Source organism: Centroberyx affinis, unplaced genomic scaffold (genome assembly GCF_046629955.1).
Source record: "Centroberyx affinis isolate AG114_WGS23_722 - 3 ecotype Tasmania unplaced genomic scaffold, CSIRO-AGI_Caff_v1 ptg000290l_1, whole genome shotgun sequence".
In the NCBI taxonomy this organism is placed as follows: domain Eukaryota; kingdom Metazoa; phylum Chordata; class Actinopteri; order Beryciformes; family Berycidae; genus Centroberyx; species Centroberyx affinis.
This window is the reverse complement of record NW_027278969.1, coordinates 147,460-166,349: the sequence shown is the minus strand read 5'-3', so window position 1 is coordinate 166,349 and position 18,890 is coordinate 147,460. Positions and strand designations below refer to the sequence as shown.

Sequence of the window (18,890 nt, the reverse complement as noted above, 5' to 3'; positions counted from 1 at the left end):
ACCAGTTTGTATCGACAAAATTTCTGGGGACAACTGGAGCAATGACCGATAACAATATATTAGGGTTACTCTATGATAAATTATTAGACCTGCAGGTCGCCACACTATCAGCAAAGAGGGAACATTGGTCCTGAATCGTCCTCTGCTGATTTGTTATTAGATGTGACCTCCAAATACATTTCTAGCAATTTTTGCTTTCAGTGTTAATTACTTTTGCCATAACAATGATGAAAACTACAAGATCATATTTGGACTCTATAAAGGTAACGTCTGGCCAGTGTCACAGATTGCCATATCCAGTTAATACCCATAACCATGAACCTTGTTACAATGCTAAATGTTAAACTGCTTAGAGGATTCCTGTGATGTTTCATGTTGTTTAGAAGATGTGTTGTATATACATGATATTTTCAATTACTAACCATGAGTATGAATTTTCCTTACTGTCTCTGTTCTGCTTGTATTACTCTACTCTGCTATGTGTTGCTTTTTATCAATGACTGCTCTCGTTAGTTTTACCACTGGAAGTGTATGATTACTCCTACTTGAGAAATCCAGTCGCGCAACATCTCTCACTGCCATTTCAAGCCATAGACTGACCCAAAAATTGTGACATTGCTAGAATTTGATTGGGGCTAGACTAGAAATCGGCCCTGATATTGTACAGTGTGAGGTGCTTTACCCTGAAAAACTCAATCCAAATAAAGTGAAATTACAATCCATTTGCTAATTGCATTCATTCTCAAATTATTAATAAGTTAATAAATTGGATTCGACTGCCTTCGCATGCCAGAATTTCTTATATGGTTGAATTTTTAGAGGAAATCCACCAACTGAATTGATTGAATTGGAAGTGAACCCAGCCCCGCTACAATGTGTGAAGGATGGCTGAGCTGGCACAGAATGTCTGAGTGTGTGTGTGTGTGTGTGTGTGAGTGAGAGTGTGTGTGTGTGTGTGTGTGTGTTTGAGAGAGAGAGTGTGAGAGAGAGGCCGAGGGATACCTGACAGACTGACATGCTGTGTACGTGACACGTCACCGCATGAAACCTTAACCATGCTGTCTAGACACACATATACACACACACACACACACACACACACACACGCACACACACACACACACGCACACACACACACACACACACCTCTTACAATGACGGTTGTTAGAAGATGACAGGTGTGTTGGCTTAAAGACTTTGTCACCCTGCGACACCCAAGCTGTGTGTGTGTGTATGTGTGTGTGTGTGTGTGTGTGTGTGTGGAGTAAATGGAGTAGGTGTAACATGAGAAGATGGACAGAGTGAGTGAACAAACTAGAGAGAGACAGAAAGAAAGAAAGAAAAAAAGAAAGAAAGAAAGAAAGTAATAAAGAGAACTCAAATTTTCCATATTGCATCTTTGTCTCAGTCTTTTGATGTATATGTTTCAGTCATATTTAAGTTATTTTATCAATGTTTTGTTTTTGTTTAGTTTTAGCCTGTGAAATCTCTTTTTAGTCAACTTTTTTCTTTTTTTGTTGCAGTTATAATTTCATCCTCTCAAGTAGTACAGTAGACTCTCTAAAACATGATAAAAGTGAACTGAATTTTAACCTATGTCAGCTCGTCTCCTCATACATTTTCATCTTGTCATCTTGATGATGATGCAAAATCATTTCAGTCTCATTGTTGTTATTTGCACTAAAAGTCATGGCGTCTATTTTCATCAACACAATCAGTTCCATTCATTTAATCAACTTCCTATTTTGTAGCATGCAAGATATGACCGGCCTTTTCACAATGACTCTGAATAGATGTGAATAGAGGGTTACTCTCTCTGTCTCTCAGATTAATTCATTTCAATAGGTGTTTTATCTGCAAGACAAAAGAGATTGCATGAAAGAAAAAGGTGACAAAAGACAGTATTTGTTACAGAACAATTATAATGCTCAGAACCAAATAACATCATTATATTATTGTCAAATTAACTGTGATACCTTGGTATAATTATTGTAAACAAATGAGACCATGGTGGAGACGATTGGTCGCTTCTATCTCACACCAGTTAGTGCTAGTGTTTCTCCATATTAAGACTACATTTCCCATAAACCCCTTTGCTTGCTGTCACAAAGAGGATGTTCCTTCTTTGGTCAAAGTTTTTTCTCATTGTCTGAAGAGGATAAACATGTTGGAAGTGATATTTCCGTCGGTCTCTCACTCCTCCCACCATCTGCCATTGTGAGAAACTCTGAAAGCTTTAGCTCTGTTTGCTCTGGAAGAACAGCGCCCTCTTCCTGTTTTGTGCCATAAAGCAATCTGCCATTGTGCCGTAAAGCAACCCACCAGATTTCAGAAGACCAACCCGGTGTCACACAGTGTAAATCTTCTCAGTGATGGTATGGTAATTATACTAATACCTCAAAATGAGTGTGGTGAGAATTTATCAATGTTAAAATAATACATGTAACACCTTTAAGTCTACGCAACTTTACTCTTCATTCAGTAAGTGTTACTATTCCCCCTTAACTTGTGATAACACCTATTAAATATGCTGCTACTATTTAACCCTGAATTTCTCGCTACATATTTTGAGGCTTGGGTCGATGATCTAAGGGTATTTTGTGCTTATTTTCTCAATGTAAGTGGCTCCTACTTCTTTATATCGCTTACAGTGTAACAAGAAAGGAGATTTGTTCTCAGTTTCCCCTTTGAAGACAAAATGAAACCAGCTTGGTCTCCCCGGGTTGCCAAATCTGCCATGTTGTGTTCACTGACTCTGGACATTGTCAGTGACTTCCTCAGTTTCTCTTCTTCTCTCTTTCCGTAACATTTCTCCCCTCTCTCTCCTTTGTACACGATCAAATAAAACTTTATTGACTTTATTACGGTTTTATATGAACAGTTTCCTGCTTGGAAATGATTCATGTTATGTGACTCATGTTTGTGGGGTTACTGTAGTACAGTGGTGTGTGTGTGTGTGTGTGTGTGTGTGTGTGTGTGTAGGTAGTGACTCGTGAGAATACAACGTTCCAACAGATGCCGAACATCAATGATCGCATCAAACCACGACAGGAATAACAAAACTTTAATTTCTTCTCCCCTCCTCTCCAACTTTCCCTTGTTCACTTGACCTTGTTTTAGTCATCTGTGATTCATTTTCTCCTTTTCCACCCATTTCGTGCTCTCCCACTCTTATCTCTCTTTTTCTTCCTCGTCGATGTCTTTTAACAGTGTGAAAAATGAAACCCCCGTCCAAGTCTCCTTTTCTTTTCTTTTCTTTTCTTTTCTTCTCTTCTCGTGCCTGTTTTGCTCGATGGTACGGTCCGCTTGGTTCAATCCACTCCCACAGGCCGCTATCACATAGACAGATGTCGAACTAAATCCAAAATTACTCCCACAAAGACAAAAGAGTGGAAAAGAGTGGAAGCAGACACACACACACACAAATACACACACACACCCACACACATTCCCTGCAAACAGTTTTGGCGATGAGGTGTTTAAGGTTGTCACTCTTCTCCAGCCTAAAGGAGAAGAAGCCAATTCACAGTTTTTAACATTTATTTCCCCCTGTTTCCCCAGAAGGCTAATTAGCTCTTTTCCCCCAAAACACAGCCAAAATTCACACATTTCAACAACAAAGAGCATTGCATTTTTTTTTTTCATACAAGAAATGACGCTGCAAAAATGTTCATCTTCACATATGAGTCCAATTTCGTTTTTAAATAGTTCTCCTTTCAAAAAAAGACGGCAAAAATCAACTTGTGTTAAAGCAGTCCTGCTTGTTTCAGTAATGATCTTGATATATTTGAGTGCAGATTGCCCTTTAGCAACAGATCAGGTAGCATTTATATGAATACAAATAAAGCTATAGTTAGTTTGAAGTCCTACAGCAACACCAAACATAGACAGGGAAAACATTTAAACTTGTCATAGTTCCATTTTGTAGCACAGCATTCTTTTATATATGCAACAAAACTGCATGGGATATTTAAACAAAAATCGGACACATCCTTGACATTGTGTTAGCAACTTTGGGACGATCACTTGTTGAAAAAAAGCAACCCCTTATTTTGCTCTCCAATGCAATCACAAACACAGAAATGATATTTTCTGTTCATTCTTCCTTTCACAAGCAAGACAACGTGGGAAATGAGATTTTAACGTTTTGATGGTTCGCTTAATAGAATGCCACAAACATCCCCGCCGCTGACAGGCGAATCCAACGGCGGCTTAGAGACATATGGCTGACATATTGACTTTCATTTTGTATTGTTGATTCATTTCAACATCGCTCACTGTCGCTCACCGCTATGTAAACCATTTCACCCCGTAACTTCCAGGATTTTACTTTCCCCGCATCCCTTAAATATGTCATCTTGGCGTTTTCAATATGCTGATGCGTTGAAAAAAACATAATTACCTTAAGTTCATCATTCACTATCTCTAAAATACAAAGGATCCAGTCTATATGTATTATCATTCTGTCAACCAAGGGATTCCATTACCTAGTGTCCTTTAAAATAATATTGGAATTTACTTTAATTGTGTGCTATCAACCACTTGGCGAAACTAGATGCCACTTTTTTTTTGCAAATGGTGGATGTTTCATTTTGATGAAATAAATGAAACTACTTCCAACTGTTTCCTGAACTAATTGAATGGAGTGGGAAAACCTACCAGCATGATATACATGGTCCATTTAAGTCTTATATTGATATGGTAAAGGTCTTCTCATCACTCACAATGTTCAAAAGTAAACTTAAAACTCCTATGTTATCTATCTTCTATGAAAAATTATTCCTAGAATAAAATATACATGATTACCCATGCACTTTCCATCCTTCCATCCTATCCCATCTCATTAATTCACTGCTATTTTGGAACTGTATGTCATGAAAGCTGTATAATTTCTTTATGGCTCAGCTGAAGACCTATAATAAGCCCTATTGGGGTTCACCTCACACAGTCTGACACATTAATCTTTTGTGCTTTGACTAACTCACTGCTATTTTATTTAAATTTCTCACTGTGCAAATAAAATCGAATGTAATCTAAGGGTGTGTTCCCACAACTCTTTTTTCAAACTGTGACTGCGAATGGAAAGCAGCCGCTATGGAAAAAAACGCTGTGGCTGGCTGCTTAATAGGCAGAGGGGCTCGCTTGCTAAAATTGAGGTAAGTTCAAAATTCAAGAGGACGCCACATGGTGTCGACCAGTTTGTTGTGCACCGACTAATCACAGAGAATTTCATGCTACGTGGGCAGCTGATTGGCTGCTCTGCCCCCATCACCAAAGGTCAGCACAGGCAGTCCTCTCTTCCTAAACTCGCGGTACATGCAACATGCACACATGTATCTATTGTTCATTTATGCAGAGTATCTGCAGGTTTCAGAAAGCCAAATTTAAGACTTTACACTGCTGCCTGGAATTGAATGTAAAAAGAAGAATTTAAAAATCAATATAAAGAAATTAAAAGTTGGCAAAAACAGCCTATTTTTGAGTGAAGCTAGTGAAAATAAATGTGAAAAAAGGACAATAGCACATTTATTGTTAAGGGGCATGAAGTGCAATTGTGTTTAGTCAAGTAGATACAATGAAAAAAACATGTTTTGCATATTGTACAACTATTCATTCAACTAATCTGTATTCATGTAAGAGTGGGCATGCAGCACAAAGAAACCTGTCATTGCATTGCAAAAAACTTTTTGATACTGTTTAAGGCATTACACTGAGCTTTTTTCAGACTTTGAAAAGACCCACGGATCCCCTGTATTATAGCCTACATGTATTTCATGATGTAAACAAAACACCACACTTCATCACCAGCGGAACAGAGCAAACAACAGAGAAACAAAGTGTGTATTGTGTGTGCTTTTTCATATTATCAGTCCAAAATGTGGTTGAAGACTTATGTGAACATGCTCTAATACAGTATTCTAATACAGAAAGGACAGCAAGGTGACCAGTCCATCCATCCATCCATCCATCCTACAGCCCCTCCACCAGTCTTTTCAGTGAACAAATCACTCCAGCTACACTACAGATGCCCCCTAGACTCAGTATGCCCACATCTATAACTCGCTCCCCCACACTGAGTCGGCTCCACTGCAGTCTGAGGTGAAACAGACATGGCAGGATGAGTGTCATGGCCGCCCCGGTCACGCTGCCCGTCAAACCCATCAACAGGGAGAACCTGGGCACCAGCAGGGCCAGTAGATATGACGTCATCAGCAAGGCGCCGCGGACCAGCAGGGCAGGACGAGATACATCTCTGGAGTAGGACGAAGCAGCAGCATCTGGAGATAGATTGAAGCAGAGTAGTTGAAGGCATACACACACTTCCAGGTGGATAAGCTCTTTCATCAACATATTGAAGTTTGGTGGCAGTTTCTGACTTGTCTTTCCTGTATTTCTTCAGCTGTGCTGTACTTGGTTTAACGTGTTGAACTCTTAGTGCTTAGTGAACAGTACAACCTTGCACACTAAACACTTAAGATACTGAACACACAGGTGAACTGCTACCTATCTTCTCTTCACACTATGCACAAAACCTAATTTGCTGAAATGTTGGTGCATTCCCTTAGTGACCTTGTAACACTTAATCTTTCATTCCATTGTTTCAAAGATAATTTAGGTAGATGGCAAGGGTGCCCACTGTCACCTTTTTTTTTCCTAAGAGAAAACTGACTGGGCACACAATTTCCTTTTTCCAGCAACTCCCTGCTTCATATTCATACAGTTACACACATTCACCTGGGAGCTGCCCAGTACAATCACAGTCTTCTACTGTTGACCAATAAAGCAACTCCACTGGGGCAAGTGCCTTGCTCTCGGGCAACAGTATGAGGGAGGGGAGAGTGTTACTGATTCTCCACCCGTATTTTCTTCTTTCTTTACTGCTGTTCCAAAGAAGATTTAGAAATTTATTAAGGAAATGATAACTGCATAGAATCATGTGTTATCTATATATTGGTTATTAGAACTTGAAAAAAGGAGATCAATATTAACATTGCATCGGCACTAACCAAACCTAGGCTCGTTTCACATTGGACATCCATGGGCAGATCCATTGGTTCCACAATAGGTGGAACCAGTGGATTTTACTAACCCTTTGAATAGTGGGTTTTACTAACCCTTTGAATATAAAAGAGATCTATCAGTCACCTCTGAGCAGACAGGTTTGTAGGATTTCAGCAGCAGAGTAGAAAGGCAGAGGGTAGGACAGCAGGGCTTTAGCCAGCAGACACAGGTTGACTAAAGGTCGAAGGTCGGAGGGCAGGTTGTCTGTGATGACCTCACTGGTCTCCACCCCCCAGGTCAACACAGCCTAGTGGAGGAGGAAAACAATCAATAAAAACAATTTGCCTGTCCATTCATCCATCCATCCATCCATCCATCCAGGTATTGAACCAAATCTAAAGACCTTTTTTTTGTATTTTTGTCAGCATTTCATTACATTTGCTGACACTGTTTGGCTGTCTCTGTTGTCAACAAATTATAAAATGGTTAAAATTATTAACTATAGAAATTGTCAGTGTTAATTCTGAGGGTGTAAAAATCAACACTATGCCAGTTTAGTGTACTTTAAGTCTTAGGTCCCTATCACAGTTAATTCTACACTTTTGTCAACCCTAAATATTGTCACTTATTACCACTTACTATCGCTATAAAACATGCTGTTATTCTTTTTATTTGTTAAAGGGTCTCTGATCTTGTGTATTGAATTTATAATTTGTTGAGCCCTGAGGCATTTTTGTTGCCTTCGGGCCCGATTCATAAAAGGTTTGTTTTGCGAATCTCAATTTCTTTTCTAATTCGTCATTCAAGGTGTTTTCTATTTGTTTTTTTAGTTCTTTTATCATCTTTTTGTTGTTGTTTCTCTAGTTTTCTCAATGCTTTCTCTAATTCATCGTATTTTGTCCTCTTCATCTTATTTAAATATGCCGTTCTTGAAATTAGTCTCCCTCTCATTATTGCTTTAACCGTGTCCCATACGATGGTTGGGTCTACTTGACCATTCTCGTTATCTTTTATACAATCACTAATTTCTTTCTTAATCCCCTTTACAACAATCTTATTGTTTAAAATACTGATATGTAGTCTCCATAATGTACTCTTCAGCCTGTTATTCAAGTGTATAGTTAAATAAATTGCATTGTGATCTGATACATTTGCTGTTCCTATTGAGCACTCCTTCACCCTGTGTCTATCTATAGTGTTCATTAGGAAATAGTCTAATCTGGAGTGCGCCTGATGGGTAGCTGAATAGTGAGTAAAATCTTTTTCTAGTGCATGGAGGTTCCTCCAAACATCGAACATACCCATCTCTTTAATTAACGTATTGAGATCTTTTGAATGCTGTTATGCTTTTTAATTAACTACAGAGTTAATGTCTACCATACAGTCCATCTAACTATTCATTCAATGAATTCTAACCTATGGAAGCAATACAAGCTTTACACTCTCTAGAACCAGATGCTGCTAACCAGTAAGGAGAAGGTTGTTTTCATGATGCAGGCAGCAGCATGGGTCCATCCCAACATGGCGCTGAACTGCCCTCTGTCCTCCATACTGCCCTCTAGAGGAGGGAGGAAGATCTGGGAAGTGTAGGAGAAGATGATGACACCCACAGAGACCAGGAAGTCCTCAGGCTCCACGGACAGAGACAGACAGGACCAGGACCAGCTCCTGGCTCGACTCACACAGTACAGGATCACCAGCAGGCTAGCAGACAATCAGAGAAGAAAGTATTTTAGGAAGCTCTCAGATTGACATAAAGCATAAAATAAGAGGTTAAAAAAAACCCAAAACCATATCCTTAAGAAAATGGAGAGATATAAATGAAGAAAAAAATCAATGGAAGAAAATATAATAAAGCAAAATAGAACAATAAAATAATAGAATAATGGAATATTACAGTCAAATTAAATGTTGAACACATCACACATATACATCATAATACTAATACATTTAACTAGTTTTACTTTTTCATTTATTCATATACCTGATCAGTATATGAGCCAGGGAGCAGAGCAGGCTGAGGGTGGAGACTGGTCTGAGATCAGTCAGCAGCAGGCAGGGCAGCAGAAACATCAGAGAGACCAGTGAACACACTGATCTAGGAACAGCCATTCCTGATAGACTATCAGACAACAGACTGGTGGAGACGACTAGATAGAGAGTACAGGTCATCACCAACTCAATCACCTGGAAACAGACACAGAGAGAAATTGGTCTTGGACCTTGAAAAAGTTGCAGTCATGCCATTCCATTCCACTGCAAATTACATTAAACAACACATTAACAAGCACGTATATCATGTATCCACAACAATTGCATTGCATATCAGTCATCTAAAAATAATACACACGCATCAATGTAAAGTTCATATAAATCATGTACATGATTAAAAAACATAATATAACAAAAATAATATAGCAATATAGCATTAATAACATGTTTACTTAGAAATATACACTGTAAAAAAAAAAAGATCCATCTTAACAAGTTATTTAGTCCACAATTGAGTCTCAAAATCTTATTTTTCTGAAGTGAAAAATCTGTCAGTGGGAAGAGATAATTGAACTTGTTTCTAATGCAAATCAACTTCAGTTTTCTTGAATCAAGTGACATTATCTTGATACTAATCTGCATGCGATCTGCATTATTTCTAGGTATTGTCACTTGTTTCAGAAAATTGTCAAAACAGATGAAACAGCATTGGAAACAAGTGACATTGTTAATTGTTAATCAATTCTAGACTAAATGACTTGTGAAGATGGACATTTGTTTGCAGTGTGTGTGTGTGTGTGTGTGTGTGTGTGTGTGTGTGTGTGTGTGTGTGTGTGTGTGTCTTACCTGAGCTACATTAACCATCCACCCCCCCAGTCCAGCCCAGTGGGGCCACAGTCCCTTGCAGCAGGCCTCTGCTACGTCCTGGTAGCTGTGTCGGACACGCACCCAGCCAGACCCGCCACTGAAAGACACACATACCATAACACCATAATGCAGTATTTCAAATACAAGTTCCCATTCTAATCAATAGTTACCACTGTTTCCTTCCAACTGTCAAGCAAATTTTAAATGAACTTTTGAAATATCACAAAAAATGGAATGTGGTAAATAAAATTAGGTATGTTTTCATCAGCTGATGAACAGTTGAACAATAAATAAGAAAACTGGAAAGAGTCAAGGATTGATCAGTATTGGGCAAGTTATTATTGCTGTTAAATGTCAGCTTATGTTTCCCATATTTCATGCTGTCTGAAGACTGAAACAGAAATACACTTGGGATCCTAATGCACCAACTAATGCTCATTCAATTATAACAGGTGTTGTATACATGGGTCTTTGGCCACACCATGTCAGAATGTCCAAATCCAATTCTGAACTGTTATGCAATGACATTGAACCATTTGTCGGGCCAATCATGCCAATCCTACATCAATATTTGTCTGACAAGTCTGTTTCCATCACTTTTGATCACATGATTTTTTTATGAACATAAATGTTTCCTGCCTCAAACAGCCATAATCTTCTATCAAAATTGTCTGTCTCCATTCAGCCTTTCAGATTTACTAGTTCAAAGTCTGCATAAAAACACTTGGATGGAAACCCAGATAATTAAGCTATGGCGAGCTACATTTTAAAAGTAGCCTGTTTTCTTACTTCTTACTTCAGTTAAATGTTATTCCCATTACAAATTCCATAAAAACTAACATATATTATTTTTGTGCTACCCAAATCAAAAACCTACAATGAATGATGATAAATATTACTGAACTGAAATGAATTGAATTTAACGCATGGAATAGATCAGAATAGAATAGAATAGAATAGAATAGAATAGAATAGATTTCAATTGGGTTGAACAGTGTAGCAAGAGTAAACACTAGAGAACAGAAGAGAATGGAACATAACACATCCTTATTTGTTGTCGCTGTGGCAGTAGTGTTATTACTGCAGAAGTGAATACAAAGAAAATTTTTGTGTTGTTGGACCTACTCAATGTGAAGGCCTCTGTGTTGCTTTACAATATAATGTGTTTTATATTGTCCTTTCCTCTCACAATACAGTGTGTGTGTGTGTGTGTGTCTGCGTATTCTGTTTGTGCCACAATGGAGTTTATATTCCCTTGAACAGAACAGAACAGAAGGAGTAGACATATGTGCGCTTTACTAATATTCTTTGCTTGAGTAATAATCTGTGGCTTTTTTATATAAATAAAGGTCTGTCTTGTTGCTCTCTGTCGCTGATTGATAACACAATACTGATTTAACCTAGAGAGAAACTCAAGAAACTCAAAGTTTGAAGTTTGAGTTTTTAAAAGAAATTCAAAAAGAAACTCAAAGTGCATCAACAGAAAATCCAAAGAAAAAGACATCACAATACTGTGACGTGTTTCATTGACAGGTGATCTCTGGGCAGTGCAGTGACTCATTACACCCAATAGAATAGAGTAGAGTAGAGAATAGAGTAAACTATACCTGTGCTCCTCTTCATATAGACAAGCCACCAGAATCCTCCCTGTGTGGTTACAGACCCAGGCCGACAGAACCAGCAGAACCAGACCCAGATAACCTGACTGGACCAGAGCATAGGGCAAACCCAACACAAAGATACCCTGGAGGGAGGGATGGAGAGAGAGGGAGAGAGATAGAGAGATAGAGATGGGGAGAGAGAGAGAGAGAGACAGAAACCTTTGCAACACATTTGTAAATAAAACACAGCAAAGCCACTGCACTACGGAGGCCTACTGAGGACAAACCTAGCAAAGCACCGTGCATAAAGGGGTAAAACAGCAACACAGCTGGCCCATGTGTATATATTGGTTTATATCATTATGTCTCAGTGAAATCTCACACATAGTTTCAGGATTGGTTATAAGGTCTGATATTGTTTATGGCAGGTTTAAGTGAAGCAATCTTATTACACTGGAGGATAGCTTCACTTGTTTAAAGACCTACTGCAACCATGACTTGCTTAAGAAAAAAATCATCGAATAAATTAATTCTACTTTATTTGTTTGGAGTGACGGGGAGAGGAGGAAGAAGAGGGGAGAGGAAAGGAAGAGGATGGGAAAAGAAGGATTGGATGAGGAGAAGAAGAGCAGAGAGTTCTGGCCTTATGCCTAGAGAGTTCGAAGGATGCAGGAGAGCAGGAGGAGGAGGAGGAGGAGGAGGAGGAGGAGAGAGGAGAGGAGAGGTTTGGCCCCTCACCAAGAGAAAACGCTGGAGACTGCCAGAGAGAGAGGAGAAGGGAGGAGAGGGAATAGAGGAAGAGGAGGAGGAGGAGGAAAGAGAGCCGTGACCTCATGCCTAGAGAGCCGGAGGTTGCGGGAGGAAGAGGAGGAGGAGGAGGAGGAGGAGGAGGAGGGGGGAGATCACAGGAGACAACAAGCTACTTTGATGGAGCTGCTGGTTTTTTAATGTTTGAACATGGAGATACACAGACTGAGAGAGCTATGGAAGCACATCAGTAGACTGTAGACACACACACACACACACACACACACACACACACATATACTGCGGCTACATACACAGACATGCACACATTCTCTCCCTTTCAAGTCACGATTTTGTAACTGGTGTCTGTTATGCATGTGTGTATGCTGATAGACCTTTGATGTTAAAATGGAGCTGCTCGGGATGAAAGAAGTTTGAGAGAAATGTGACGCCCAAGTATCTGATTTCATCTCCCCCCCCCCCCCCCCCCCCCTCTCTCTCTCTCTCTCTCTCTCTCTCTGTACTTCTCCTTCCCTCTGTGTATTCGCCAGCTAATTCCTCATTGGCTACAACCTGGATCGGCGTCCAATCACGAAGAGGTACGATATGAGAACCGTAACTCTGACTGGGTGGAGAAGAAGGGGAAGATGGTGATGAGTTTTCTATTTTTTTTTTTAGTTCCACCCCGTCACACACTGACACACAGACACCTTTTTTAATCTATATTTATTCAGGGGATGTTGACAGAGCGCCACATGCTCTTTTTTCAGCAACGCTTTACACTAACACAGAAACACACTGATACGCACTGAGCGGCTTCAGCGGAGCAGGAGCATGGAGCGTGATTTGCTCAAGGGCACTTCGGAAGGCAGAGAGTCACTTATTTGCTTCTCCTGTCTAGAGTTGCCCTTTTCCAACCATAAGGCTACTGCAGCCTGGTCTCATGAAATGTTGTGGAAATGAGCACCGTGTCTTCAAATGCAAATACTGTGCATGAAAAGTGAGAGAAACATGACTAGAAACAGGTGCAGTTCAACCTGGGTTCAATTCCCAACTCATGCTAACAAAATTTCCACTGTGAGGGCAGTTGTGATTTTTTTTTTTTTTTTACGTTTTTCTTATATAATCATGACAAAAATCGTACCCTAACCTTAACTAAGTTGTTTTACTAAGTCTAAACTTAACAGTTAGCTGACGTTTTCACTCGATGAACAATGTTGAAAAATGTTGGGTCCAATTCCTGCTATTGTCACATGATCCTGTCATGCTGGAGGAACAATCTTCACATTATTCGTGTTCAGTGTTAGCTGCTACTACTTCCTATGATGCTGATCATGATGGAGCTACTGAAGATGATGATGATAATGATGAATTCTTATTATATTCATAACAATGACTATGGTGAGGATGATGATTCTGGTAAGGATGATGGTGATGAACATGATGATGACGATGTTCATGATGATGATGATGATGATGACAGGGTGATCTACCAATCAATGGGTGGAAGATGGCACTGAAACCCATCCCATTCCCATTTAAAAAAATATTTGCACTCATGGTACTGTAAGGTGCTTTGGCCAAATTAGTATGATGATGATGATAATTATGATGATGTTGATGATGTTGGCAGTAAGAAGTAAGAAGATGAAGATGATGATATTGTGAAACCTCCACAAGTATAAAACCTTATGCCTGTGCTATTATACTTTTTCAATTACATCAAAGTGAATGCTTAGTTAAGATCCTGCTAAAAAAAGATGCTATGGAGCAACGGCAACCATGATACATTTCCTCTTAACTATTTCAACCTTTACAATGCAGAGGAGAGCTGTATTGTGGTAACATTATTATGATTATTATTTACCACAATACAGGTTAATTATGGGATAATGTACCTCGAGCTGCTCATTAAACCCCAGAATAAGCCCCAGCAGAGTGATTCAAGACCCTGATGGGGAGCAGAGGTAAAATTATCATTGTTATTTACCACGGTAGTTTATAGTTTCATATATTCAGATACAGAGGGAAAATGTCAAATATCTTAATATTCGAAACTAACTTCCAACATTACTATCCTCGTCAGTTAAGCCAAAGAGACAACATTTGACTGAAGAAGCAACATCTACTCTCTATGTCATGAGATTAAATTAAATACTGAAATATATGATCTTTGTCAAGTAAAATCCCATTTGTTGGAGTAGACATTCTGCATTAGGATAACAATAATTTACAGCTGTTGTTTCACAATGTTGTTGCTCCTCATATAACTTCCTCTTATATTTCTTATTGTGTTTTGCTGTCTGGTTACTGGCTGCCTTCCTTACAAAGGTGATCCAGTTCTCTGCAGTTTTCACCTTTTTCTAAAGTCCCTGAAGGAAGACTTTGAAAACCACAGTCTTGTGTCTCTCAACTTTACCAGGTACCATGCCTTTAAGAAAATGCATGCTGGGAAAAAAATGGAGGGAAGTTTGAAGAAGTCTTTTGGAGCGTTTACAAGGTAACAAAACTAGAAATACTGTAAAGTCAAACTCTTGTCTGTGGAACATTATGTTTGATTGAAATGATATTTGATGCTCTGATGATACTTGAGTGAAATTATTTGTTGAAATAGACTTTCTAGAGCTGACATGATATTTTCCTCTATAATTCATTTCTGTTTTGTAGGTTGAATTTTGCATATAAGTTGGCTGAATATACTTGTTTTGTATAATGATTTGCAGTGTTTAAGGACTCGAGGAGTGCACTTCTTGTATTTTCATCAACTATGGTGATTTTTGTGTGTGCATAGACTTCTGAATTTGTTGGCTATCATTTGGGTTTATCAAGCAAAATGAACTGTTTTTAGGCTACTAACCAACTGGCCGACAGTGTTTTATTCAGCCTAGCTTTTCTGCGGGGTCTTGGGAAGAGTTTGGCAGCATGATGTAAATAACTTTTGACAGCAATCCTTCCCAAATAAAATGGGGCTAATTTCCATCTTCCTATGTCTTGTGTTTAGTCCCCTGCAGGTTTGATTTTTAAAATCACGCGTAGGGGAACTTGGATCTTGAATTTCCAACCTAGTTTAAGATAAAAATCCACTCAAAAACAGGTTTGATATGGGCAGCTCAATTAATATCGGTTAACAACAACAACAAAAAGTCTCTCCCAGAACTGGAAACAAAAGATCCAAATCTCTAATCTGGGATGAAGAGACACAAACCGGAGCTGCCTCATTAACATCCATTCAAAATTGGTTGTTAATGAGGCAGCTCCAGTTTCAAGCTGATTTTCATAATATTCCCAAGTCAGGGGCATTGGGAGCTGGCTAGTGGTTTTTGCATTTTTGGCAGCGAATTTGCTCTCTAATAAAAAGTGCATTAAGCTGGCAGACAGACACACATACTGGCATCAATAAACCACCAGTGGAAAATACATATTTCCATTCTAGCCTTGGTCGGAGATAATACCGCTGTTCTGCATCTCTCTCCATTATTAAGATACTTGGTAGCCTTTTAAGTGTTTCTGACAAGTGGATCCGTCATTCTTTAGACATGTTTTTTTATGCATCTTATTGAAATACATGGTAGTTGCTGTGTGCTCATCCATCACTGCCAGAGATTTTAGGGCAATTGTAGAGTTGCTGTAATCCATTGGATGAGGTTACTGATTACAATGTGAAGCAGGTAATGAGTAATCTGTAACATAGTACAGAAAGAGGGAGGCTGGTATTGTTTTTGGCAGAGCTGAGATCAAGCTGGCATCCAGAGAGATAGACTGGCTGACATTAATAAAGTAGGATTGCCTATGGGCGTGTTGACTGGTAGACTATTCAAATAGACTATTCAGACTGGAAGAAATGCTCCGCTCCACTTGATATTCCACAGGTTTCTGGAGGCAGACTAATGGATGAAGTTACAGTTTACTGGTTTATAATGGGTAATCAGTAATCTGGAATATATCACAGCCTGGGAGTAATAATTCCCCGCTGAACCATGGGAGGGAAGCCGGTGTTTTTCTGGCAGGGAGCTCGGTCTCTAATGAAAACTGGGGAGAAAAAAAAAAACCCTGGCACACAAATAGACAGACTAGCATCAATAAAACAAGCACCGAAAATACTTGTTTATCTACTAACAACCGTATGTTAGGATACGCATTTATCTCCTGACAACAATGCTAACGGTGATTAGAAATCAGCTTGTTTACAGCAATCTGACACACAAGCTTCTGATGGAAATTCACCTGTCCTGGTAATTCCCGGTAAACCTGCTTGTGTGTGTGTGTGTGTGTCTGTCTGTGTCTGTCTCCATTTCTAGGTGTGCATATGTGTGTGTGTGTGTGTGTGCTGTAATGACGCCCTAATGTCATAATGTATTCTCCATGGACGCAGTGACACGGTTCCATTACAGCACAGTTATTCAGTGAAAGAACACATTTACATGAGGGCAGCGTTTGAATACGGCCCAGCGTTTACAGCATAATAAGCTATTAGCATTACTGCCACGAGGACATACTGTGACTGGGAGCGTTTCTTTTCTTTTTTTTTCTTTTTTTTTGTTAAGCGATTTTATTCATGCTTTATTTGATTATGAACACTGGAGAGGGCCTGACAAAGAGCCACAAAGCATTGTTTAGTAATATTAAAACACTATGGGAGCAGATTAAATAGTGTGCGAGCTTAATCTGTTCCCAATGTACTCTTACTGTAGCTCGCCGCCTAGAGAATAGACTTTGCGTTTATGCGTTTGTTTTCTATGCGAGTAGAGAAAGACAGAAAATTGGGGAAAAATTGCTTGCTGCTGTTTAGGAGACACTTTTGGATTTGACTCTTTAAGTTTTGATTCATCACTTCAGCCAATAGGGCGAATCTACGGTGTTTCAACGAGTGGAATGGGACGTTCTTCTCTGTTGCAGCCCCACTTTGTGACCAAAGCTGATCAGACGTATGGATTTTTACATAGAAATCTTGCCTAGTGCTAGCTTTAACATTGAGTAGATCTATCTCTCTCTCTCTGTTATGAAGGAGATGTATATGTGTACCTGTATAGCGTTGGTGACGTTCCAGCCGGCCTCCCAGGCGGTGATGGTGGGAGTGGGATTCAAACTGGAACTCTGGACTCCTCTGTTGGCCAAACCCAGCCTGGCTCCCTCTTCCTCCAGGCTGGTGGAGTAATGAGAAGATCCCTCCACTCCTTCCTGTCTGTCCTGTTTCTCTCCTCCATCTTCTCCCTCCTTGCTCCCTTGGCTATGCAAGGGCTCCAGAAAGCTCTCACCCAGCCCAGCAAGTCTCTGGTTCTGTACGTTCCCTCCACACTGTCCAGCCAGCCTGTAGGATCTTCCCTTGTTCTGCGTAGAGACAGTTGAAGTTCTGGGTCCAGTAGAGGTAATGGTGGCTCTGGTTTCTTTAAAACCTGGTCTGGTGGATCCCATCAGGTTAGGAGCTGGTCTGTCCTTCACGGTGGTGCTGTTCAGATCATCTCGCTGCGTCAGAGCCAGGCTGTCTTCTCCAGATGATGATCTGGGTTCATTAGGACTTTGTTTCTCCTCAGTTCTGGTGTCATTAGTAGGCAGTCTGCTGTCCTCAGGGTGAGATCTGTTCAACTCTTCTCTCTGGATCCGAACCAGGCTGTTTTCTCCAGAGGAGGTTCTGGTGGTTCTGGTTTCGTCGCAACTTGGCCCCCTCTTGGTTGCGGGGTTGTTCAGAGGCAATCTGTTGTCCTCGCTGTAGGTTCGGTTCAGCTCGTCTCTCTGGGTCAGAGCCAGCATCTCTTCATCCTCCTGAAAGAACCTGAACATCAAAATCAGGTTTTAAAAATAGCTTTAAGGCTTCAGTGAACGGTAACTGGGCGACACCAGCCTAGACTCTAACTGTATCTAGAGTTCATGTTTGCTGCACCCTCACCCACTTTACCAAGGAGCACTTTGAAGGCAGCATCTTTGAACTCCACCATGTAAAGTTAGTTCCACAAAGTAAGTGTTTGGACAGTGACACAATGATTGATTGTTTGGCCCATATTACTATTACTTTTGATGTGAAATGTATAAAATATGTATTTGTTATATTTGTAAAAAATATATAAATAAATTCTGAGTATATCCTCTGTAAGTCTATATGTCACTGTACTTTGGCAAAATACACAGCAAAGAGCATGTATGTATTTCAATCTGCACATTTAGGTAGAAATACTACATGTACTAATGCATATATTAAATGAATAAATACCTATATACACTAACTATATATACTAATAAATCCCATTATGTGACTGACCTTGTTGTCCAGTCCAGGCGCAGCCTTGATGCAGCCCAGCCCCACAGAGAGCCAGCAGAGCTCCAGGGCTGCCCAGAGCTCTGACCCCAGTGAAGAGAGCCCATCTTCAGCCTCACCGTCTGCCAGGTCAGCCTCTCTGCCTCTGGAGGTCTAAGGGTCTGGGGGAGCTGAACTGACACTGGACACACACACACACACACACACACACACACACACACACACACACACATATATGCAAATGCTTACCCAAACACACAGAACTAAATACACACTTAAACAAGTACTGATACATAACTACACACGCACAGATTGGTGCAGTGATTGACAAGTTGGTGAGGTGTAACATTATAATGTGCCAGTGCTTTTAACACTCTGAGGGAGTAAACAGATATAATGGCCTGCACAGTAATAAAACTCAGGCATGGTCA

General features: G+C 39.9%; 1 protein-coding gene across 1 annotated transcript; it reads right to left on the bottom strand.

The window, feature by feature from the left end:
• Positions 1–5,970: 5,970 nt before the first annotated feature.
• LOC139640587 (vesicular inhibitory amino acid transporter-like) lies at positions 5,971–18,566 on the bottom strand. Its single transcript, XM_071514763.1, has 8 exons — positions 18,463–18,566; positions 17,232–17,979; positions 11,469–11,605; positions 9,841–9,958; positions 8,987–9,189; positions 8,469–8,706; positions 7,147–7,309; positions 5,971–6,278 (listed from the first exon to the last, which is right to left on the bottom strand). The coding sequence occupies exons 1-8, from the start codon at positions 18,564–18,566 to the stop codon at positions 5,971–5,973; spliced, it is 2,019 nt and encodes a 672-aa protein (XP_071370864.1).
• Between the last annotated feature and the right edge of the window lie 324 nt (positions 18,567–18,890).

Bases quoted from the DNA above. Each gene is read 5' to 3' on its own strand.
- LOC139640587 (XM_071514763.1), bottom strand. From the start codon at position 18,566: ATGGGCTCTCTTCACTGGGGTCAGAGCTCTGGGCAGCCCTGGAGCTCT. The intron at 9,959-11,468 runs GTATAGTTTACT...TGTGTCTTTCAG, and splicing joins CTATATGAAGAGGAGCACAG to TGGCGGGTCTGGCTGGGTGC. The intron at 6,279-7,146 runs GTGACTGATAGA...ATCTATCTCCAG, and splicing joins ACAAACCTGTCTGCTCAGAG to ATGCTGCTGCTTCGTCCTAC.